The sequence below is a fragment of the Cynoglossus semilaevis genome, chromosome 10 (assembly GCF_000523025.1).
Source record: "Cynoglossus semilaevis isolate Cse_v1.0 chromosome 10, Cse_v1.0, whole genome shotgun sequence".
Lineage (NCBI taxonomy): Eukaryota > Metazoa > Chordata > Actinopteri > Pleuronectiformes > Cynoglossidae > Cynoglossus > Cynoglossus semilaevis.
The window spans coordinates 5,238,737-5,264,282 of NC_024316.1; the positions used below are offsets into that span (position 1 = coordinate 5,238,737).

The window sequence follows — 25,546 nt, forward strand, 5'->3', positions numbered from 1 at the left end:
CCCTGTTGGCTGTTTCAGCAGAGCTTGATGGAAAAACGCCGACGGTTAAAAAAAAAAAGTTCAAGAGAGGGGTTGGAGAAAAAGGTGCCACAAGGTAGAGAGGCTGCTGTGTGCAAATCAAGTGCTGATGAGAACAAACTGCAACGTAAATACAGGAATGAAGCTGTGAGATAAATGACTGGTTAATGGTTCACATCTCTTACCAAGGTCTTCCACCAGGGGTGCCACACCCACACACGTTCTAAGTTCTCAGTAACACGACCTTCAACTGTCTACTTGTCTACAGTTTACATCTCATTAGGAAATCATCGTTGAATTGGCTCTGATCTGCACTTTTTGGACCTATTTTCTCTCTAACTTGATGAACGTTAAAGCAGCTCAGCATGACTGTGAGATAAAGTGGATTTTTGGATCATTTTAATGATTCATGATATTGAAATATTCGGTTCCCCCTCTAGTGTTTTGGGGGTCTTTCTTCATCATACCAGTTACAAACTCGATACTCTCTTGACAGTCAGCCCTGATCTGTAGAGTTCTCAATATGAGTCTATTAGTGAAGATAAGAGTAGAATACTGCAGTTGGAGCAGTACAGCATTATACTGCATTAAAGCAGTCATCGGACTGAGGGAGGACCTCACGATGTATCCTTATCATCTGAAGTCAAATCATCAGTAAAAGTACAACATTTATTAATTTGTTTTATAGGATATTTTTGGTATTCTAAATGCTAAAATGCCAATTCATTTAACTGTTGTTCTTTAATCAAGGTTCCCAGGGGGCTGGAGCCAATCAGCAGCCTGGTATGATAGGGTTTGTAACTCCCTAGCGGTGCCACATTTTAGTTTGCTGGTTATTATTCAAAAGAATTCAAGACAAAAGTAAACATAAAACATCAATATACCAGCATTGTTATTGTTAGCTTCTGGTTCTAGCCAATGCTGTGTGTGATGCTGCCTCCAAATAGGGGTGTGTATAGTTGCTGGTGATTTTTTTAGACACCCACTAATGGTGAGACAAGGGACTGCAGCCAAAATGGCAACCCCAGGCAGTGTTAGACTTTACAAGGTCATCCATTTTTAAACACATCAGTAGGTCAAAGCTGGTAATATAAAGGTGGGTGGTAACCAAATTAAACAGGAAGGCCCTTCGCTAGTGGTTAAACCTGGTTGTTTATGTTTACTCTATTTATTAGAAACAAAAAAAATAGTTTGGTAACTTTTCGGAAATAGCAAGAAAAAAGCATGAAGCAGCAGAAATGAGAGGAGGAAGATGAAGAGAAGGCAGTCATGCAGCATACCATGTTCCAACTCTTATACAGCACAAATGAGAAAGAAAAAAGAAGCTTGCTAAAACCTACGTAGCAATAACGTTTCTGTTGCCAAAACTGTTTCACACGACCTTCCATGTCATGGCAACTCTTTAGCTCATGACAAGTTTCCTTGGAAGACAGCATTGACAACGCAGAGCAGAGCTGAGCTGTTAGGACGGTGATGGAGTCGTAGCCTCGTTGTTTGTTTGTTTGTTTGTTTTAAACCTTCTAACTAAAATGTTTTGTTTTAGGGTATCTCACAGCTAGTGCAGTGTGATCTTCAGATGGCAGCAATAAATATGACCTACATATTATTTTTCTGTGGTTTCCCTTCATACAAAAGCATTCCTTCCTTGTCCAAATCCAAAGGTTTCAATCTTTGGCATGAACTGATAAACAGGTAGATGACAATGCAGACGAGTGCCATACTGCTGTTGAAGAGTGGATTTGGACATCTCCTCATACTCTCCAAGTATAAGGGAATGCACTGAAAAGGAAAGCCACCAGTGAGGGAATGGGAACCTAATCGTTTGAATGGATATATTTAACAATAACAGGCCTGCTGGTACTTTCTATCTAGCTGATAAAGTGATGGCAGAGAAAAAAAAGTGGTACTGAATCGGGGTGTTGACGGTGACAGATTGTGTCTCTCTGTATTTAATTTAGCAAGAAGTGATGGAGCAACATGAGGAGGAAGGGAGGAAGGCAGCATGAAATGGAAGGAGGAAAAGAGTAAATAGGAGAAAGCAAGGTAGAGGGGGGGGGCAACTGAGGAGACACATGGGGACATTTAAATGAAGAGTCAGGCACAACCACACGTAGGCATGCGCCCACTCGTTCAAGACGCAAACATTTGAGCACACGTACACACGCGCGTACACACACGGACAGAGAAGCATACAGTCAAAGGTCAAACTACGGCTCTCAGAAATGTCGTCACGTGAACACACTTGCAAACAGACACGCACAGAACTGACATACGAGGAAATCAAAAGAAAACATGAGGGATGAATGCTACTCGTAAGGAGACTAGTAAGGAGATGGAGGGATGACAAGAGGAACGAGTTAAGGAATTAAGAATGACAAAAAAATAAAGAAAATGAAGATTTTTTTTTTTTTTTACTAAAGAAATCTTTATAATATGCTACACAAGAGCCTGTATTTAGATCTGGTAAAATCTAAATACTTCTACAAGAAAAAAAACAACAACTCTACTAATGGAGAACAACAATAACACCTTTCCCAGAATATTTCTGCAATCGGGGAACCTGTAACCTGGTCTCGTGAGTTTCAAAGAAGAGGAGAGAACTGTGATTGACAGAAGGCGGGAGAAAGAGGAAGGAAAAACAGACTGGACAGGAGAGAAAATTCAAGACTTTGTTTTTTTTTGGTGACACCCGTGTTAGTGGGAGGGGGCGGAGCTTGTGACGTCGAAGCTGGAAATACTGTTACAGAAATAACCAGTTGATATCAATTTCACCACCGAAAAAACAGTCAGAGAAACAATGGAGGAGAGAAAGAGCAGCAGATAAAGAGTCGGAGACTTTTCTCAAATGTAAACAGCAGTGTACGGGTATGGGGCTTTTTATACTCGAAGGTTTACATTTTTGCAGAAGCCATAGGAACGTAAAAATCTGTGTCACTGGAACCACATCAAAGTGTTTTCTTTGTAACTGGAGTCACGAAAATGACACGACGGTACCGTATTGGTTTTAGACAAAAGAGAAGACGACAGTCCTTGTATTTACCACGCTTGACCTCATTCACTGACAAATGGCACAAGGTGCAAGAGGAGTCGCTGTTTGCTCTCTGACACTCAGAGCCTGGACTTGTCAGACTCTATGCCGTTTTAAAATAAAAAAACACGTTTCATTTGGGTTCCTAATAATAAGTCAATTCATGGATTGTGTTTTCTTTTGAACACCTCAAACAGAGAGAGAAGAGCGAGCTGCCTCCTGCACTGGTCAACATACAACATGAACAGACTCTGGACTGGGACCAGGACTGGCTTTGGTCCGCACGAGGTCGGACCGGACGTACACAGCCAGTCAGGCCTGGGTGCTGTTTAAAGAGGAGGACCAGAAGAAAGAGGAAACATTGCACACAGACGAGCAGCTAGCGAGCCGGAGGGGACACAACCAGAGAGAAGAGTCAAAGTACTGCAGTCCACGTGCCGTGCAGCAAGGTGTGACTGTGTGTGTGAGAGAGAAGGTGTCTGCATGTGCGTGTGCATGTATGCGTGTGAGTGTGAGTGTGTGCTTGTGTGCATGCGTTCGGCGGACTCACTCCCGGGGGCAGGGCTGGTATTGGCTGTTGCGGTGGAGAGAGCTACGTGAGAGGGGGTAGAGATAGTGTTTACGTCGTGGAGCTGACTGAGCACAGAGGAGCGCCGTCTCACCGCTCCCTGAAACGAACCGCTTCGCTTGAAAGTGCTCACTACCTCCATCTGCAGGACAGAGACAAAACAGCAGCACTCAGTTAAGGCACGAAAAGCCCGACTGAGTGTGTTTTGAGTGATGTTGTGTTTTCTGGTCCATCCAGAGTCATCCAACACGACAGAAACTATCTTTGACGGCGAGTGTGCATCAGGTTGTGACGTGAGATGATGGTCTCAAGCCCTGGTTTCATGTCTTCGTCAAAAGATTCTTGTCTCAATTACAGTCCCATTTGGAGAAAAAGTATCAAATAGACAGTGTGTGCGAGAGGACGCCCTGTGATTCACAGGCTAACATCGCCTCCAACCGAAATTCTATAGGACGGTCCGGTTGTCAATCTCACTTATTTTGTAGTGACAAAGAGCACAAGTCTCCAAGGAAATTAAGAGTGGCCTTATTTTCCTAAACACCAGTGCCACCTCACTGTTGGAACCGTGTGACCATTTCTTATATACAGTCTATGAAGATGCCTCTCAGACATGTTATGGTTCTTACCCATGTACATGTTGAAGTCTGAATGTGCATATGAGAATCAGATGTGGTTGTGTGTTTTGTTATGAACCAAAGTCTGACCTTGGATATAAAATTACAGGCACCTTGAGTGAGAGTCATGAGGATGACCCACCATGAGTGAACCTATGTGAGCAGCAAGCAATAACTGCAGTTCAATGGCTGCTCGCGAGTGGCTGTTGGTGTTGTTGTTGTTCTGTCATCCAATCCTGTTTTAAGATTTTCACCAAGGGACTTTGTGGTTGTAAAGTTTAAACTGTAAATACTGCAAAATGATTGAGTTGCATGTATTTACGTGGAATACATCCCAATGGGAAACTTTCTTATAAATTCACAACAACAACATTTGGAGAACTGTCTAGAAAGGTTGGCCATGTTGATCTGTCCCACCTTCACAAAAGGCTGTCTGCGACGAGCTGTCATAAAAACTAGAAGCGTCTAAAGTATTTCTCCCAAGTGACACAAACCAGAATACTTAGCTGTGCTGGTGAGAGAAAAAAAACATGGAGTCAGTGTTTTATGGCACAAGTAAAACGACACATTTAAAAAAGGAGAGACAGACTTTTAAGGTGAAAGAAACTAAAAGATGCATTTCGAATAGTAAATCTCCTCATCCAAATAATAATATTTTAGACTTTTTTCCCCAAAAACCTCCAGAGGTGTTTTTAAAAATCAGCATAGAGATTGTTTATCAAACCAGCCTTGCTCAAAATGCTCAACATTTATTTCAATATACAGAGAGTTATAGCTAGGGATGTCCAATAATATTGTTCGCCCGATATTAGCATAAGAATCGTTATCAGTTTTTCCTCCGACAATGAAAACCCAACAACACAATCCCTGGGTTTGGGGAAAAACAGCTGTATATGAAAGTGAAAGTCACTAGAGGGCAACATTGTCGCTCATTTAATTAATCTCATACTCATATAGTGCTTTGTACAGATAAATAAATAAATATTACCAGGCCTATATCGGTATCGGTTGATATCGGGATTGAAAATTAAGTGTTTGGACAATATCGGACATCCGTAGTTACAGCCACTGTCAGTGAAACATGAATTGAAAGTTATAAAAAAAAAGAAGCCAATACTGTTAATAATTGTCAGGACACATTCATGGATTTTTTTGTTGTTGTTGACTTCAGAAATAAACACCTTATAGTATAATTTATAATAACCACAACTACCTGCTTCTGGTCAGGTGTTACTGTTCCTGCAAATCTCTGTGTTTTCTGTTTTGTCTCTCTGGCAAAAAAAAAACATTTGGTTTCTATTTGCTTTAAAGGAATCCTGAAATAGTACCTGGGTCTGGATGCGGTTCAGGCCTCTAAACCAGAGGATCTGTCCACGCCGCAACTCCCTCTCGGCACAGTCGATCTCTTCTTCATCCTCTGCCAGCTCCTCCCCTTCTTCCTCCCCAGGTTCCAGGCCCAACCCAGCCTCCTTCAGGCAAGGAAGCCGCTCTGACGGCACTGTGGCGATCACCTGGAAGAAAATGTGATCAGTTCCGAACTGAGGCCTGGAGGAGACTGATTTAAGATCTTTTGAGGCCAGAAATGATTTGTATTGTAATCAGTTACTAGACATTTCAGCTGACCCCACTTAGGGGCACGACCCCAAGGTTGAAGAACACTGAGTTATACTAAACAGTCCAGTTGCCCATGATGTAACTGCTTTGTACAAATGTGGTATAATTTAGAAAAAGTTTTGATCCATATCCACGGATGCAGGAAATTATGCGCCCCGTTTTAACGACCTGAGACCCACCAAGGAGGTGTTGACAGTCAGAATATTCCTCTAGCTTCACCTCGGGGTTAGCGTTATATAAATCAGACCTTTCTGCCAAGAGTGAGGTCAGTGTGGTTTGACACACGAACAGGCTGATGGTGCCTACCTGCCCCCAGAGAAGCTCTCCAACTCCGACGAAAAGACACCAGAGCCACTGTTCAATGTTGAGGGGAGCGCAGCTGAAAGGCTTCCCTCCCCACTGCACGATCACAATCTGCAGAGGTCACAAACACAGGATGTTCATTTGGCTCCAGACGGACTTAAGGAGCGCTTGAGTGATTGGGTCTGAGTGTCACTTTATAGGTGACTCTAAAAACACTGCGTTGTTGATGTCGGTGACGTCATGTTCTTGAGAGTCTAATACTTCAGTGGATATATTGACAGCATTTTAAATAGCAACAGGATCATTGACACTGAAGTGCACAGTCATTATTCTCAGCGGGACAACCGTACAGTGTATCGCATATGGTACAGTAATAATATCTTACTGCAGAGTGGAGGATGAGGAATCCATCCTACTTATCACTGCCACTCTGCCACCTCTCCGTGCTGCCTCCAGTCTCCAGCTTTCTCTCATCTGTACTTCTTTTTTTTGTTGGTTCAAATTCCTCAACTGCCTCTTTGTCTCTCACATTCTCAATCACTGTCAGCTCTCTTTCTTCTCTTGTTTTCCCCCCCGGAGTATTGCGGAGCACTGAAAAGCTTTGGAAAAAATATCCTCCCACATCCACTGTGCTGTCATCATTTGCTTACTGTACTCGGTTTTCCGCTACGTGAAGTAAATTCAATGTGAAAAAAAAAAACCCCTCCGATGGTTGGTGAAGTTCAGGTTCCAAAACCGGACTTAAAAATGTATTAGCAGACAGAAACAAGTCACACGAGATTTGTCTTCCAGCAGTCCACAAAAACAATGTCCATAAAAAACACTAACCTCGCGTTCAGGGCTTAGGCTTAAAGGGATAAAAATAAACACGGATTTTTTGGAAATAATGTGAGGTGTGCTGTGGCACAGTGTTACAGTAGGACGTTGCTATGTAAAAGAATTTGCAGGGCACTCTGAGTGTCTGGTACCTTATTTTACATCAATTATAAGATATCATTTCATTTGTTTGAATAGTAATATTTGAACACATGCTGTAGTTTTTGACATCATGACGGATCAATAATGCTGTAAAAGATATGTGTATGTAATGTTTAAATAAAAAGTAGTAACGTACAGTATGGCTATAACTACATTCACATTGTTGACTAATGATTATTTCATCTTTTGTAAAAATCCATATAAAATATGATTAAAATAGAATCAGAAAGTTGATCACAGAGAAAGTGCTTTTAGATCATAAGCAATTAGAACAAAAATAAAAAATATATAACTATAATACTTTAGAGTGTAGTAGTGACCACGTACTGTAAGACAGGGGTCAAAAAGAGGGTCAAAAATCTACTCCTATTATGCTTTTTGAATCAGTTACACCTGCAATGATATTCAAATGAGTGGAATAACGATTGTAAGACGAGTATCTGCTGTTGTATGTCCCAGAACGCATTATAATTACATTGTTTGTCAAGTCTGTATTAAACAAGTAACTCTCTGTATTACTAAGTGTCCTTGAAGTAGCTCTCAGTTTCAGAAAGGTCGGTGACCTCTGCTCTAAGAACTGACTCAACATCAGCCAAACTGGTACATGCATTTAATCAGTCCCCAAACATATAATGTATAAATAAAGTATGTTCAGTTTACAATATATGAGTAAATATGTATTTGATGTTTTCAACATAGGTAGATCACTTTAGCCTGGTCATTTGAATAGTAGTAATTGAAGCAGAGTGCCACAGCAGCTGTAATACTGTAATGATCTGTCTGTCAATGAACCTAAATAGCGAAGCATGATTTAAGTGTAAAGTCGGTGGGTTACCCGTACCTGCACAGCAAACGTCCCCAGGACGATGGAACAAAAGATAGGGTTGGAGAATATGCCGTCGAAGACGTTCCTCTCCCCGTGGATCTTGCGAGCGTTGATCTCATTGAACAGCTGCATTAAGACGAAGGTGTTGAAGATGATGGTGTAGTGCTCAGAGGGAGGGGAGTGGAGCGGGGCGTTGCGGCCACTGTCGATGTTAAAAATGCGCTCACCTGAGTGTAGAATATGGAGAAGGTCAGTTAAGATATGTGAGAGAAGGAACTATGGTTTCATATCCGGTTCTGTTCCGTTGAGAAAGTGCTTTAGGATTGAACACACTTTACATCAAGCTGCAGTGTGTAACCCTGGGTGGTTTTAGTGACCAGAAGAAACGTAATTGACCTAAACATTTCCGTTTGTATTTTTGTAATTGGATGAATCGCTTATTGTAGTAGTATTTGAACCATCATTTAACCCCGCAATATTGTTGCTGTTGAGGGTTCTCCTTTTCTATGGAAGAATGAACATAAAACAAGGGATTCTTTTGTACACCAAAGTATTACTTTCACTGAGAAAGACATCAGTGCTATACTTAGACATACAGAGTATGTCGTTTGTATCTGATGTAACTGGATATTTGTAAATCACCTCTAAATAACACATGGGAGCAACTGAGTGTGAGGCAAGGACTTTTTCACTATTTAAAACATAACATGGCCATAGTATTAAACTGTGCCTGTTATCTGGGAATATAAAGTAGATTGGTTCTAATGGAGAACCATGGAAAAGTAGCGCCTAATTTCTGAACGTCGGGTTGATTATTAGGTTGAATTTGGCATTCGTATTCTATGGTTGAGAATCAAGAAATGGTTCTAGCTCAGACTTCGGCAAACCTTTTGACAAACGCTAAAATGCTAAAATGCTTTTATTATTTTCTACGCCATCTATTGGGGAAACGTGGGTATTGCAGAAAAAAGTATAATGAAAATATACTTTTTTTTGAACGGGCCGCATCCGGCCCCCGGGCCTTAGTTTGCTCATGCCTGTTTTAGCTTGGTTGCACTTTTACCACTGAAGAGTCCTAGGGAAGAATGGCTCCACATAATATGGTGGATGTGTGTGTTTGTGTGAATTTGTGTGTGCGTGTGTGTAAATGCTTGTTTACCTATAAACAACAGAGTAAAGATGATGACCAGCTGGTACACCCCATGACCCAGGATGTTCTTCATCATAGTCAGTGAGATGAGCGGGTTGTTCCGGCCGTAGGGTTTTCGTAGCAGCAGGGCCTCAGTGGGGGGTTCAGTGGCCAGAGCCAGAGAAGCGAACGTGTCCATGATCAGATTCACCCACAGCATCTGCACTGCCTTCAGGGGAGAGTCCTGCGGAGGCAGAATCAGACGTTTAATATGTGAATGTGTTTGTACCGTGATGTGGTCTGTGCATTTAAAGTTCTGCGTACCTGAGTGATGCACGCCCCGGTGAAGGCGACGATAACAGCCACCACGTTGACCGTGAGCTGGAACTGCAGGAACTTTGAAATGCTGTCATAGACGTTGCGTCCCCACATCACCGCTTTGACAATGCTGGAGAAGTTGTCGTCCGTTAGTATAATGTCAGACGCTTCCTTTGCCACGTCTGTTCCAGCGATACCCTGACAGAGAGTACGACAATTCAAGAGGAAGGTAGAGGCCGGTGACAGGATTGATGCAAACACTACTGTAGGTGTAGTATGGAGTGGGATGGAGATTCTGGAGGACAGCAGTGATGTGTTGTGTGAAACTTTGTTAAAAACGTTAGTAGATTTGTGGTGTCTGGGTGTCATCAAGAAGTGGAATTCAACAGATTGAACAGCAGAGAACGGCAGTGATGGATGGAGATGAGCGATGTTCTCCAGAGGAGGAAACAGATTTGTGGTGTTCTTGATGTCACTCTCAAAGATGACATTGGTGTCAAAATGTGCCAAGGTTTTAAATTTGTGAGCAGGGTGTTATCATTGTTGAGGATGAGTAGCACTAATAATTTCATGTTACCATGGCAAAGCCCACATCAGCCTTCTTCAGAGCTGGTCCATCATTAGTTCCATCTCCTGTTACTGCGACAACCTGCCTCTGTTCTATGACGTTGCTGTCAATGATGCCTGGAGGCAGAGAGAGAGTGATGACAGTAACGTTGATATGTGTGAATAAAAAAGATGCAAATACATTTCGTGTAAAGAAATTATAAATGTGTGAAACTCACCTTTAACCAGTGTGTGTTTGTCTGTCGGTGAGGACCGAGCCAAGACGCGGAGTTTGGGCCATATTTTGTCAATTCGTTCCTGTTCAATCTGTCGATGAGAAAGACAAGAAAAGAGACGAGTTATAAAAGTCAACATGAAATCCAGGGAGATCTTAAAAACTATTCCTTCATGTCACTAGGTGTCAGTGTTGATCCCGAGGTACATGTCTCAAAGGAGGCAAAAAAAATAATTCAACCTCACAATCACGTGGTTTTTAACCTTTATTCCAATTCACACTTTTTGTTCTACTTCAAGGTAAAACCAAATAAAAAAAAAAACAATTCAACTCACCTCTCCCTTCTCGTTCCTGATTCGTCGGTTGAAGTCTTTGCCCTCTATACAGATAAAGTCATCACCAGGGTGTATGATCCCACATTTGGCAGCAATGGCTCTGGCTGTGTTAATGTTATCACCAGTCACCATTCGTACTGTGATGCCTGCGCGCTGACACTTGCGGATGGCCTCGGGCACCTCGAGGGAAAAACAGGATTTTATTAGAGTAGGGTCACATAAACGACAAAAAATACAAAATCCTCCTAAAAGTAAGTATATATATCAAAGACATGACCATACCTCAGGGCGAACAGGGTCCTCAATCCCAACTATGGTGATGCAGGTCAACTCTGTCACTATCTCTGCTTCATTGTCCCACTCTGGCTCTGGAGTTCCTGACAGATCACGGTACGCGATGCAGATGGTTCTCAGACCTTCACATGCCATTGGTTCAATTACCTACAAATTAATCATAATTAGTCATTATTATTAGGTGAGAAAATAGACACAACCAACAACACACGACTCAAAACCAGGCCTGTCTTTTCATGTGTCTAAGTATTCATCCCTAACGTGGTACCATTTAGCCCAAAGTAATGATTGACTCTTTAAGCTCATTGTATTACAATAGGTGACCTCCAGGGGCAGGCTGCAAAAAAAGACATTAATTAAAGAAATCACAGTCTCCCCTCATGAAGTCCTCAACATTTTTCAAAGGAAAACAACTTAAATAGCCAAAGCATCCATCCCTAAAAACATGTTGATAGATTTATAGGATACATTTTGTATTTTTTAATTTATTTAAGAGCTAAAAAAGTGCAGATTTAGTCAAGGGTAATAAGGCTGTGACTTCAATGGGAAAAATAAAGGGACAGTCTGCCTGTTGGTGATCTGTCATTTCATTCTTTAAATCAGGGTGTCAAACTCAAAACTCAAAGTATGCAGTATGTGTTATGGCATAGCGCATACACCCGTATACTACAATTCCTGCGACTATATAGGGACTATATACTGACGGGACAACTCTAGTACACATTTGATATGATCTCGCGTGTCAAATACAATAACACTACGGGCCAGATTTGGCCCCCGGGCCAGAGTTTGACACGCACTCTAAACGTTCTCAGGTCACCACCTCTGCTCCCGATAATGTGTGTTGTGGTTCAGTGCCATGCACACACACACAGATGTGACTCTGATATTGTACTATCATGTGTGAAGACCTTTTGACTGTGTTCTTCCCTGACACAGCTGTAGGCCAGAAAGACCCACAGCTCTCTGCAGACAGACAGCAGAGGGCTGCAGAGAGCTTGATGTAAAAAGGAGGTGACACGAAGCTGCCACAAAGCAAGTGAGTAACTGAGCTGGAATAAAGTTGTGCAAGAAGTGGAGTTACAGTATTACTCTCACGGCACGAGCTGCGAGCTAAAATTAGGTCGGTCAACCCTGGCAGTGAGGGGGTAAACACGCACACTCACATCCTTACACTTGCCTCCATGTGTTTCAGGCTTATATTTTAGTTACAATTACCTACATTTGGAAAAAATCACTGTGAAGTGTTTTAGAAAACACAGTATACTGGTATACAGCCTCACTTGGCTGCATCCAAACAGTGCTCCTAACACACTTCTGAAATAAAAGTGAGGGAAAACTAGCAGCGAATGCTGACGACGCAGCCTCCGCTCCGATTTACGGAGCTCTGCTGTGAGTTTTCAGCTCATTATTTTTCATCCGTGCGGACTGTAAACTTTACTCTCTTGGTCCTGGTGGGCAGACAGCTGCTACAAGAGAGGAAGCAGGAAAAAGAAAACACAACTCACTATCTGCAGCAAACAGTCACGGGAGAATTATGGGATACATTATACTGAGGGTTTAATGAAGAGCAAGGAAGAAGACAAACTACATCAGCCAAGAGTTGTTGTCTTATTCCAAGACCTAATTATAACTTTGATGTAATTCAACTTGAATAGATAGAGGGCAGAAAGGAGGTTCCTGTTGCAGATGCCTATGAGGCCTGTATATTTGCCACATGGGCTTTTCTCATACAGACCTAATAATAGTAACAATAATAAAATTAATAATAATATTTATTATCATTATTATTATTATTAGTAGTAGTAGTAATAATAACAATAATAATATTAATAATAATAATAGGGATGTTATATCGGCCGACAGATATTATCGGATATTAATATAACTATAATATATATATAATATATATTATAAATATAAATATATATATAATATATGATATATATAGTTATATAAATATAACTATGGCATAGTTATGTCATTACTGTAAGAATCATTATCGTTTTTTTACTCCAACAATGAAAACTCAATAACGCAATGCTTGGTTTTTGCAAATGAGGTGTGCCTTAAAAATAGTTTTGGGGAAAAACAGCTGTATGTGAAAGTGAAAGTCACCAGATGGCAGCATTGCAGCAGATTTAAATTTTTTTTCTTATAATAATCAGGGGTTGTATTAGGAATGCAGGTCCCAGCAACTAATACAGTGGTTTATACAGATACTATAAATACTACCAGGCCTATATCGGTATCGGTTGATATCTGAATCAGAATTTTAGTGTTTGGACAATATTGGCATATTGGATATCGGCAAAAAAATTAATATCGGACATCCCTGAACAATATTAATAATCAGAGACATTAGAGGTGAGACTTTAATTCAGGGGACTTATTTTTAGTTTGTCCTCCTCACTGACAGCAAACTTTTCAGTAAAAGCAACTTTTCTTTCTTAGAAGGTAATACACATCATTATCACCACAGCAGGAAGACAGAGAGTAGGGATGCTGTGTAATAAAGTAAAGAACTGATCAGTAACATAATGCCTCTAATACAACTGTATTGTAATGATCAGCTCTCACCTGTTTAACCATCTCATCCCTGTCACGTGGTCTGAAAATGCGAGGCTCTCCGTTGGCATCCAGGATGTAGGAACATCTGCAGACAGAGGACATTTTTGACAACAAGCAAAAACGTCCTCATTACTAATTCTCTTCACATGCTCTGGTGTCATCAGAACGTCCTGTTCGCTGTTGATCTTCCCGCTGTTACTCACTTCTTCAGCATAATTTCTGAAGCTCCTTTGCTGTAGAGGCGGAAGGAACCATCAGGCAGCTTGATCACTGTGCTCATGGACTTACGCACCGAGTTAAAGGTGTACACCTGTAGGTGACAGAAGGGGAGGGCACAGGAAAATAAGTCACGGGACTAGTGATTAGTGTAGATGCGAAATAATTAAAAATAACTGCACTAAGTTCAGTTGGGTGTTGTACGAATTTTTAAAACATCTATACACTCTTTTGCTTGTACAGGGAATCCTAGACTAGCGTCGGGGTTCGTTGACGTAACTCGAATTTTCTTAATAAATTCCCACTTGGGGTGTGGTGACCCCCTATATTAACTAACAAACACTACAGACCACAAATATTTGGTTCAGCTGTAATTTTGAGAGGTCTGTGTTGATGTTTCCCCCTCACAATCTGTGCTTTCTGATGCTTCAGCGCTGGCTGAGCTGGGCTGCGTCCAATCCCTACACACAGTCCATCGTCATCAGACACAGTTACTGCAGCTGCATCAACCTACCTTGTACAGTCTCTCCTCGGGGATCTGTTCCCTGACAGGTGTGTAGTCCTGGCGGAGATCTAAGACGAATCCCAGCAGGCCACACTCTGTCTTGTTGCCTACCTGCTTAGCCAGACCCCCCTCCACATCAGGTGGCTGATAAGGATCATAATCACATTAAGGTGGTATGGTAGATTAAAGAGGGAGAGCAACAAGACGACAGGAGAACAGACAATAGTCAAAGCGTATAAATAAATAATCACAGGGAATTAATTGCTGCAAAACGCACTGGCGGTACATGACTCACCAAGATCTTGGAGGTGTAGGCGCTGTTGATAGCAATAGCGTTGACTAACAGGTCCAACGCCCGGGGACTGATCTGTCCAGGGTCAGGGATCACACGGTGGTGCACATCACCTGGGCAACAGGAAGAAAAAAAACATTTATAATTTAAATATATGTGCTTCTTCGGCCTACACACTGGTTTTATCTTCTGTTGTTTCACTCATCACTGGAAAACAGTTCTCAACGTGTCGGTATAAGAAGCAGAAACATTTTTACATCACAAGTAAATCATGTCAAAAACATACTTGGAATTTATTTTGCAACAGTAAAGAAGCATGTTTTCATGTATGTCGCTGGGATTCTTTAAATCAATATTACATATACATTTTTGTCTTTGCTAACATCAAGTCAACTTTATTGTCAGATATACCAGACATATTGCATAAATGAAGTCACAATCATCTCCGACCCACAGTGCAAACAGGCGATAAAATATCATAAAAACACAAAAATATGAACAGTACTGGCTTCATGTGCAGTTGAATTATATTATGTTATATTAATATATATTATATTCTTATAATTACTTTGTGGCTTTTAGTTAACAATTGCAATAACCTCCAGAAAAACTGATCTAATGCATAATAGTTATATAGTTTTATAGTATATTTTATGATGCAATAATAGTATAACTTGAAAAAGGCAACATCACTTTAAAGCAGTACTTCTCAAATAGTGGGGCGGGGCCCCTAGAGGGGTGTGCTAAGGTCCCAGGGGGCCTGAGGGGCTTCCAATAGAATATGTCACACTGGACATAAGTGTATCACTGATGTAATGCTTGAATGATAACAGGCCTCTAGTCACTAGGGGGCAGCAACTCATACAGTAGTTTGTATAGATACAAATATACATGTTATCAGGTTGTCAATAGTATTTCAATTCGTGTGTGTGTTTGGGGGGGGCGTGGCCCTCATCGACTCTCTTTCTTTAGTTAGATTGGGTTATAATTCATGACAACGTTGCAGCTTCTTTTCTCACCGAGGAAGGACTGCACCACAGTCATGCGGTTCGTGGTCAGGGTGCCAGTCTTGTCAGAGCAAATGGCCGTGGCGTTGCCCATGGTCTCACACGCGTCCAGGTGGCGCACAAGGTTGTTGTCCTTCATCATTTTCTAAAATGTGACACAGTGATAGATAGATGGGGGAGAATGATGGAGGATAGGCGGGAGGGTCAAACGGCAGAGGTTGAAGAAGGAATTGATTGACAAATGAGAAAAATAAAGGAAGCCGAGGAAACAGAGTATCTGTTCGTGTAGATCGTATTTCGGAAGAAAGTTTACTTTTTCATTTGTGTTTGATGTTTTAAAATAAATGATACCTCAGTGGTATGCTGAAACGGGTTTCATTTGATAAAAGAAAACATTCTTTTCACTGTACCTTGACAGAATAGGCCAAGGAGATGGTCACAGCCAGAGGTAAACCCTCTGGAACAGCCACTACCAACACGGTGACTCCAATGATGAAAAACTTGACGAAGTACTGGATGTAGACTGGAGTACACTCTGCCATCCAGATACGACCTGTAACAGACACACGCGGCACATCAGTCAGGTCACACTGATACGGTCTGTGTAGAGAGTATCATCATCATCATCATAGTAGTCTGTGGGTTAGAAGACACTGACCTTCCACTACGAACGTGTTGATGACAAAGTAGAGCACTAAAATGATGACAGTGATGGCTGACATCACCAGACCTGTGGGCGGAAACAGAGAAAATATCTTGGTTTAAGTCGTAGTATTTTAGACGTTAAGTTAAGTAGCTTTGTTAGGTGAGGAAATGACATGAGTAAAAACAACGGTTCTAAAGATAACTTAAGGTCAGACTAGAAGAATCAAAACAATTGAAAATGACATTATATAAAAATTGCTAATAAAAAAATCAAAGAAAGACTCGAGTTTATTTATAATGAGTTAATTTATCTAAATTTCTATAAAATTGCAAACCGTACATTTTTGCTATTGATTCGATTTTTTGTTGTTGTTGTTTCATATTTTTCCTGACTATGATACTGAGCTCTTAACTTAGTCTCTATTTGACTGTAGTATATTGGCTCAATCTCTGTGTCATTAGTGATGATGTGTGTGACCTGATGTGTGTCATATAATGTGCTAATACCAATGAAATCTTTAAACTATAAGGTTCCATCCTATGAGACAATCCGTACAAAGTCATTTCCTACTGAGATACGACCAGACTCCTTTATAGGATCTTGACAAATGTGTAACAGACTTACAAGTGTGTGTGTATCTAGATTTCACTGGGAATCAAATCATTCTCTACAGCATGGACCCGGATTGATATAGACTGAGAAAAGTCCTATTTTTTTTTTTCAAAGATTCAGTGATGTAACGTCCCTGTAATTCGACAGCTCCAGGATCCTGCTATCACTTTTGGAAACTAGTGCAGCGTCTCTCCTGACAACCAAAACTCTCACAGAGAAGTTTGGGTTGCTTTGGTTCGTCTCTCGCCACAGAAACCTGCTCCTCACCTGCTTTTCCGATCTGGACGGCCAGTTTGGTGAGTTTTCCCTGTAACACACTCTTCTCTTTCTTCGGAACGTTGGTCTTCTTCTTCTCTCTGTCCTCCACCTCGCCCCCTTCTGCACTCTTCAGGGGTTGCATCTCCATCGCCACGCCTCCGTCCTGCTTCTTAGCTGTAATAACATATGAGTGGAATTATTTTCAAAGGCTATTTTTTAAAAACATTGCAACGAAAAAAATGAAATCAAAATTTTATTTTATTTTCTAATGTTGTGAGGTCACATCCTGACCAAGTGGAAAAGGTCACAAATGAGTCAAGGTTCCTCCATGTGAACTAAACAGTTCTCCATCACATCAGCAGCCGGTGTCTCCACTGTAATAAACATCTATAGAAGATCTCACACACCAGTCTTCACGTGACATGGAAATACGGTTAGTCAGTTTCCCTGACAATGATCATCATCTTTAGCCTACTGGGACTAGTTGTCACCAGTTAAATGCAAATGAACCAGGAACTCCTTCAAGATCGAATTATCAAAAGCTTAGATCTTTTTAATTCAATAAAAGCCAAACAAAAATACTGTAATTGGTGTCTTAGAAGAGGAGTAGAAGAGTCCAGGGCTCCTGCCAGTCAGGCAGATGTTTACTACCAGTTTGATGGTTCCTGTAAATGTGGAGGTTTAACTGCTCAATATAAGACTATTCTGGGGCTAAATAATAGTTCCAGGTACCTTTGTTTATAATCTAATAGTTCCTAGTACTCGGCTTAGTTCCTGGTACCATGAGAGTAGACAATGTAGGTCTTGTTTACGTGGAGCCCTCACCCTGAGACTGGTTAGTTTCCTTCAGGCCCGGTAAACCTCCTTTTTTTTAAACCCTATCATGAGGCATTTTGTAGACAAATTCAAACTGAATCCAGGGGTTCTGAACCTTATTAGCAAATAAAATGTATATTATAAAATTTAAATGATCATCTTTAAACATCCTCAGGGGGCGATATGCTCAAAACACCTCGTCTCTCAGAAACAGAAACAGAAACAAAGCCCGAGCCACGTCCCTGACTGTACCTTTGTTCTGGTTGTTCTCCACGGCTCCGTCAGGTTGTTTTCCTGAGGGTGAGAAAAAGAGCGTTTGTCAGAGCTGCAGAGGAAGATCAGGTGAAAGTGAAGGACAAACAGTGATGAGCAGGGAGAGGTCACACAGGGATGTGGATCCGCAACAGTTTATATTAATTAAGGAAGACCTGCAGAAAAAAAAAAGAATGAACAGGGAGGGGGCAGTATAACTACACTGGGTCACGGTCACTGGACTGCACTCTGCACTGGGGTAGAATAATTGGTTTGGGGGCAAATCACAGCACAGACAACTTCAGACTCACATACCATTAGTGACTGTTCTGTAACTGGCATCTGCTGAAATCTGCAACTGTGTACTGTCCTCTGGATCAAGACATGAGTGTAGGAAGAAGGTTTAAGGAGGGAACCAAGGTGGAAGAAAGGTCAAAAGGGAGAAAAATGGGAAGAATAAAAATATTGAAAGATGAGAACCAGGTTGTATTTAGGTGAAAACCACCAACCAAATGTTCATTCCTTCATTTTTGAAGCTAATTTGCATCTGTTCAAAATCTTGTTGGTACTTATGTATTGTATAGCAGTGGTTCTCAAACTACTATAGCAGCATAGGCCTTCACTGTTAGCTTCCACCACAGGAGAGATGTTTAGAAATGTTTAGAAAGATGTTTATGTTTAAATGTTGTATTAATTGTGCATGGTATGTTTCAGATTTATTCAATTGAAAATGTAAATGTGAAAAAGTGAATTTTCCCCACGTACCACTAGAGAGCCCTCGCCGTACCACTGGTGGTACGCGCACCATAGTTTGAGAACCACTGGTATTGATATTTTTGGAATATATTGTAGTTATCTTTCAGCTGATATATATATTAATATATATAATATATCAACGTATAAAAATCAATATGTCAATATACACTACTACTCTTGCTGTATTTTGGTATCTTTACCAAACTATTTAACTACACTGACATACGCTACATGATAATCTATACAATATTATTATTTGCAATGGAAGCGTAGCTGGACATTTTACATTTTATTTGTATTTCAGGCCAGCATTAAAAGCACTCTGTGAGACATTCAAGGTCAAATATAAATGTTTCTGTAACATTCAGCCTCAAACCCACACTAAGTTTTTTCACGTGGTTTATATTCATTGCTGCACTGTAAAGAGTGTTGGCAAAAGGCTATAAAAAGTTACAACCTTAATTTTCTAGATGAGACACAGGTCAGATGAGCCCAACAGAAAACCCACATTGCATGATGAAAAAAAACCAAACAACAACTAACAAGTTGTGACATTTGTGGATGTTTTATGAATAATTCAGTAATTCCAGTAAATGACTTTCTGAGCCATCCAGCCCACAAGGGCTGCGGCCCATCCTGGGGCACAGTGAACAGCGAACATCATCATCCGACTTGTTTTTGTCCTTTCCTGCATATCTGGAGGCCACAAATATATTTTCTTTGTTGTTTGTTGTTTTCTTGTTGCACCAACTGTACTACTTGCAGAAGTGAGAACTGCTGCGGTAGAAGCACGGATGAATGCGCTGCTAATCACATTAACCTTAAGTGCTTCTCAAAGTATATGTGTAGCTTCTCCCTGCTGTTGTCTACAGCTCTGCTCCGACTGCAGGACCTGCTTCGAACCAAATCTGAGCACCGACTAATGCTTCATGCACTGACTGAACAGCCGACGGCCAGGGCTCTTCCCTGAGTCTCTGTGTCAGCTCCGTCTCCTGTTTTCTACCCCACTCGTTCAATAATTGATTAAATCTCTCTCTCTCTCTCTTTCTCCCTCTCTCTATCGCTCTCTCTCTTTCTCTCGCTCAGATTTGGAAACGGAGAGGAAAACAAGAGAGAGCAGCTGCAAAAAAGGAAAGTGAGCAAGGCACAGTGAACGATAGGCTGAGTGAGAGGAAGGAAAAGCAAATCAAGGGAGTTGGACGATTACAGGATGGAGAAATTAACATATAAACTGTAGAATTGATGAGCAGTATGTGGGCTAGATTCACTGCTGTATCTTCAGGAGCGCTAACCCTAACCCTACAGAGTGTCTTTACAGAAACATACACAAGCAAACAAATTCAAAAGTGCTGTGTTAGTTACCACAGACCTTTATGACTTTCCATTTTTGAAGCAACAATAAATTACCGTTTGGCTGCAGTAACACTTCTAGCCAGTAGGTCTAAACTCCAACTACTCCCATAAACAGCTGTTCAAAATTTCCCAATATTTGTTAAGATATTGAAAGTTAAAAGAATCTGTTTTTCTGCATAGTATAAGTAATGCAGCGTTATCTGCCTTCATGAGTCCAAAAAGTACAAGATGGTGGCGCCGTGGACGTCACTTCAAACTTGCCTCCCGTCCCTCGTGCCTTTCAGGGCTGAGCTTTTCCCTATAATCCATCCATATGTGCGAGAACATGTTCCGTGACTGAAGGCTGAAAAAAATTCTTTCCAGATTTTTTTAGCATCTGTTTACATCTTTGAATAAGTAAGTTCCAAAAATTAAATCTGTTAGTTTTGCGCAATGAGCTTAACAAAAAGCTGGAGGGTATTTTTGGCTATTAAAAGACCATCTTTGAAGTGCAAATCACCATTGGTCTAAATTTAGCATCTCTGCAGCCCGTAAACTCTTCCACTCACCTTTCTTCTCCTTCCCTTCCTCCTCCATCTCTCCAGCTCCCAGTAAAGTGAAGATGATGCCTGTCTGTGAGTTGATTCCTACCGCGGTCACCAGCATCCTGCCCGAGCCCTCCATCACATGGGTACCTTAACGTTTGAACGAAAGATTGGTTAATAAAAATCAAGTAGGCCGTGTTTTTTTTTAATATATATATAAAAGGTTGAATTTGGTGGGTTATTCTTATAAAGTTACATTATAATTTCAATAGAACAGAGAGTTAAAGGTGACTGGTAGGATCAGGGAAGAATTAGAGCTCATCAAAACTCATTATGATCTATTCATGAATTGAAATTTCATAGTACAGTAATTACTTAAAATGTAAGAGTATTTTTATTGCAAGTCACTTTTGTTTTTGTTTTTTTGTGTTTTTTTGTTTTTTTCGGATTTACTGTCAGTATGCAGGTGCCTCCAAAATATGCTGAAACACAAACGTATACTTATATAAAGAGATGTGGCTGGAACACATGAATGTGTATCAACCGAAGCTATAATTTAAACTGTGACTCCAAAGCCTGCAGCAAACAGGAAAGTTCAGCACTGGGTCACTGAATGTCAGCAAAAAACCTGATGCACTTCAAGGATAAAAGCAGTATTCTGTTCAAAATTCACTTTAATGACTGTCCTCAAACTGGAAAAAAAGAGCCCTGAAGAGTATAAATGGTGATCCAGAAGAAAGGCATCTGGAGCACTCTGTTCCCTGCATGTTTTCCCTGATGCAGACAGCTGAGTAAAAATTACCTGAGAGCAGCATTGGATCTTTCTCCGCAGATTTCCGTACATGGTCAGACTCTCCTGTCAGCGAGCTCTCGTCTATCTTCAGGTCATTGCCTTGAATCAGGATACCGTCAGTCGGCAGCAGGTCACCTGAACAAAAGCAGGAAGACTTTAAATGTGTTAAGTCTATAAAAGTTAAGGGTGCTAATTGAAAAGAGCAAAAAAGGGTGCTAAAGAGAATAGGTCAAGATGAACGGTAAATACAAAAAGCTAAAAAAAATAAATAGCAACCTTTAGCTGAAGGGTAACGTACTGAAATAACCTCAATTCAATGCTTTAAAGTATAAACTCATATTATATATATATATATATATATATTAAAAATACCATGTGACTTAGGCCAAAAAAGGCTAAACGAATCTGTTAAACACAAGGCTAACAGGCTAACACAGGCTATAAGAGTAGCTAAGTTAGCCCCAAACTAGCTTAAACTAGCCAAATCATAGCTAATATTGAGTAAAGACTAGCTATCAATTACGTTCAATTAATAAATTCACCAGAGGAATGGTCCATAGATATTCTCGAGGGGCTAAAATGGTGATGTTCTTACCATATTTGACCTGGGCTATGTCTCCCACCACCATGTCAGCCACAGGTATCTGGATGACATTTCCTTTCCGCACAACGGTGAACTTCTGTTCCTGCTCGATCCGACTCTGAAGACCACGGAACTGCTTTTCTTTGGACCAGTCATTGAACGCCGTCACCAAGACGACACACACGACAGACATCAAGATGGCGGCCCCCTCTATCCAGCCAGCGTCGGCCTCGCCTTCATCCTCTGCACCTGCTGACACATTTCCACAGCCTGAACAGAGGGAAGAAGAGAGACGGTAAATAAAGAGAACATCAGGACACAGGAAGACACCTGCAAAAACACTAACGAAAATCTAAACAAAGCGACCAGAAGATGGGTAAACCCAGTGATGCCTTCACTGCCCTAGGAAAAAAAAAGATCATTTGCAGCACCGTACCTATTCAGCTTATTTTAAATTGCAGAAACAGGAGTTGCTTGCTCTTCAGTATGTGGACATGAATCAGTATGGGGAATCGAAACAGTGAAAGGTATCATTGATACTTTCTGACCGAGGCAGAGGTAAAACAACAGATCTTGTGTACTAAGGGTAAAATTATCTCTGTACGGTGTCTGTCTTTGGCACTCTGGTTGCAAATTGTACAATTTACAGAAATAGATAAGGTAATATTATAACTTCATCCACAGACAGTGCTGTCCTGTCACTTATTGATTTGTAATGAGCCAGAAATACACCAATAACCCCCAAAATCCAACACCACATCCAAGTGGAAAAGTTGTGAACTGCAAGTCTTTGTTGCAGGTGTGTTCTGCTTGCTGAGAGCAACCTCACCTTCCATCTCTTTCCCAGGCGGCTGGTAGAACGAGAGGCCGAGGGAGATAATGGCAGCTGCCTCCAAGATTATAAGTGTAACATCCTGTAACGCTTCCCATACGAGCTCCAGGAACGTCTTGGGTTTCTTCGGTGGAATAAAGTTCTTTCCATAGGCCTGATACCGACGCTCCAGATCTGCTGGGTCTCCACTGAGACCTGAGGGAGACGGAAGGAGAGTTAGAGGGAAATACTGTTCAGGGAAAATGACTTTCGATAATTTCTTCACTATTAAAATGCACATTTTTGGGGTTTTTTTTGGGGGGGGAGGTCTGTGCTTGCAATATATATACATATATATGTATAAATATATATAAATCATTAATCTGGTGCAACAAACATATGTTTCAAAAACCTATTTCAACACCAATTACTCATCTCGTATTGCATATTATTCTGAGTCACAAAATTACTATCCTGTTCTTAACCTATTTTTTATTTATCAAATAATCAAGCTTTTGTGACAAACTCCAAGTTATAATTTTGACTAATTTTTGGTTAATTTTGTAATAATTAATAACTTTGAATTATGGTTTCATCAAACTATTGCCCACTACCTCTTCCCCTGTCTTTCTAATCCTCACTCCCGAGTGTTACCATGGTGACCAGGATGGATAGGGCTTCCTGTCTCAAACAGGTTTCTGCCCAGCAACAGGTGATGTCATTCTCTCTATGTCATAGTTTTGGGGCAGAGCTTAATTCTTTTTTTTTTTCATTTCCAATTTTTATTATTTCATGATTGGTCGTGAGGGAGGAGGAAGGGCCATTTGTACGCTGTGATTGGACGGGACCGCTGACTGTCTTTGCGTCACCTTACGTCTGTATGTGCGCACATGCTTGTGTGTGTGTGTGTTTGTGTGTGTGTGTGTGTTGCTTTTTGCTTCCTGCAAGTAGTCATGTGTAACCTCAAGTGTTGCTAAAGAAGACTTGTGTTGCAATATGACGCTCAACAGGAACCTCACCAAGGAGAGGCGCAATAGTGAATGAGAGATATAGAAAGAGAGAGAGAGAGAGAGAGGAAGAGAGGAAACAGGTGACCTTATGCTGAGTAATCACAGCCACACGTATCCCTCTTTTTCTTACTTTCTTCTTGCCCACTCGTCTGTCCTCACACCATCCATCCATCCATCCATCCATCCATCCATCCATCCATCCATCCATCCATCCACTTGTGTTTTTTCTGCTTCTCTTCTCTCCCACAGCTTCTCTCTCTCTCTCTCTCAATCTCCCCTTGATGTGTCCTTGACAATGCGGCAAGCTGCTCTAAAGCTTTCCTCCTCACACTGCCTGCCTCCCTCCTCCTCCCCCCATCGTCACTACACAGACACACACACACAGACCCACACCCACGCACACATTCTCTCTCCCTCGTTCTCCTTCTCTCTATCTCTATTGAATGTGGATATAATGGTCTCATACTGCAGTGCCAGGGTAGATCCATATACTGTATGTGTGTCTTGGTCTGTGGGGTGGGGGGGTGGGGGGTATCAATTCTGTAATGCTGTACATGTTTGTGCACGTGTTACATTTACCTCAGTTCACTCAGTGTTTGCTCCTCCAGGGCCCTACAGTAAAACCAACTGGAATACCATTGGGATGTGAACATTCCAGACATATATATATATATATATATATATATATATAGTGTAACTTTTACAACTACATCTCAGCTCAAATATTGGCTTAATAATCAAGATTCCTAAGATAACGTTTATAGAGAAAATAGTAGTGAGTGACTTTTTATGATTTAAATCCTGCTCGTACCAACAAATATCTCTGTCTCCAATCTTGGCTTTGGGTCTGATCAGCAGGTGCTACTGGATGCTTTGACTTGCATTAGCGCCACCTATATCTATGAGTCTAGCTTTGTCTACATGTTAATACCACTGATGCAGAGATAAATACTTGTGATTATTGTATGGATGTTGTTCAGACAAATTGTTTCATATTCTTATTTCACAGTTAGGAAGTCAATGGTAAAAGTTACAGTTAGGGATTAAGTCAGGTGCAAACTTGTTCACTCGTGGGCCACAGTTGGTCCTAAACTTTGACCCGGGGTGGAGGGTCTGTTTGAACTAAGATAAATGACATGTAAAGGTCATACATAAAGGCTAAAATGCTAAAATACTTATAGCCTTTTCTACGACCATCTATAGGGAAATTGTGGGCGTTGCAGGGAAAAGGAAGAAGTATAATCACAATACAAACTATAAACATTATATAATTTGGACAAGTTTGGTGGGCCGGATTACAAAGCTGAACGGGCCACATCTGGCCCCCGGGCCTTAGTTTGCCCATGCCTGGATTAAGTTCTGGTTGCATGATGAGCTCTGTGTGAATTATGTGTGCATTAGTGTCATTGTTCTCAGCGATGCGTTTCTGTATGAATCGATCATTGCCATGGTGTGTTGGTCCTCTGTGATCCAGAGCAGCACAGAGCCCTCCCTCCTCTGAGCTCACTGATCAATCACAAGCTTCACATGCAAGCTGTGATTTTTCTTCCACTAAAGACAAGGTGAGAAGCATCTTTCCTCCACAGCACACAGCGTATGTCATTGGTGAATGTCAGCGCAAAGCAGGTGTCTGTGTGTGTGTGTGTGTGTGTGTGTGTATTTGGACCTGCTGCACTGACTCCAGACCAGTGTCAAATTAGCAACACACAACACAACAGACTTACTGTAACTCAAC

At 41.1% G+C, this 25,546-nt stretch overlaps 2 protein-coding genes across 7 annotated transcripts in view; both read right to left on the bottom strand.

Moving 5' to 3' along the window:
* snphb (syntaphilin b) overlaps positions 1 to 25,546 on the bottom strand; it is a 1,167,912-nt gene that overhangs the window by 309,999 nt on the left and 832,367 nt on the right. The window lies entirely within an intron of this gene.
* atp2b3b (ATPase plasma membrane Ca2+ transporting 3b) overlaps positions 1 to 25,546 on the bottom strand; it is a 43,083-nt gene that overhangs the window by 8,197 nt on the left and 9,340 nt on the right. The window contains exons 3-26 of one of the 5 annotated variants that reach the window (XM_008318347.3): positions 22,820 to 23,017; positions 22,003 to 22,260; positions 21,417 to 21,542; positions 20,639 to 20,764; positions 18,297 to 18,353; positions 17,982 to 18,023; positions 16,923 to 17,087; positions 16,056 to 16,127; positions 15,808 to 15,950; positions 15,410 to 15,542; positions 14,394 to 14,503; positions 14,108 to 14,242; positions 13,581 to 13,687; positions 13,387 to 13,462; positions 10,795 to 10,953; positions 10,513 to 10,692; positions 10,182 to 10,269; positions 9,974 to 10,080; positions 9,403 to 9,594; positions 9,109 to 9,322; positions 7,965 to 8,176; positions 6,149 to 6,256; positions 5,557 to 5,739; positions 3,597 to 3,756 (exon numbers count right to left, since the gene is read on the bottom strand). In XM_008318347.3, the coding sequence (XP_008316569.1) occupies positions 3,597 to 3,756; positions 5,557 to 5,739; positions 6,149 to 6,256; positions 7,965 to 8,176; positions 9,109 to 9,322; positions 9,403 to 9,594; positions 9,974 to 10,080; positions 10,182 to 10,269; positions 10,513 to 10,692; positions 10,795 to 10,953; positions 13,387 to 13,462; positions 13,581 to 13,687; positions 14,108 to 14,242; positions 14,394 to 14,503; positions 15,410 to 15,542; positions 15,808 to 15,950; positions 16,056 to 16,127; positions 16,923 to 17,087; positions 17,982 to 18,023; positions 18,297 to 18,353; positions 20,639 to 20,764; positions 21,417 to 21,542; positions 22,003 to 22,260; positions 22,820 to 23,017 (3,351 nt within the window). The remainder of the gene's footprint in view (positions 1 to 3,596; positions 3,757 to 5,556; positions 5,740 to 6,148; positions 6,257 to 7,964; positions 8,177 to 9,108; positions 9,323 to 9,402; positions 9,595 to 9,973; positions 10,081 to 10,181; positions 10,270 to 10,512; positions 10,693 to 10,794; positions 10,954 to 13,386; positions 13,463 to 13,580; positions 13,688 to 14,107; positions 14,243 to 14,393; positions 14,504 to 15,409; positions 15,543 to 15,807; positions 15,951 to 16,055; positions 16,128 to 16,922; positions 17,088 to 17,981; positions 18,024 to 18,296; positions 18,354 to 20,638; positions 20,765 to 21,416; positions 21,543 to 22,002; positions 22,261 to 22,819; positions 23,018 to 25,546) is intronic. The other 4 variants (XM_017035735.2, XM_008318345.3, XM_008318348.3 and 1 more) reach the window with 4 other exon arrangements.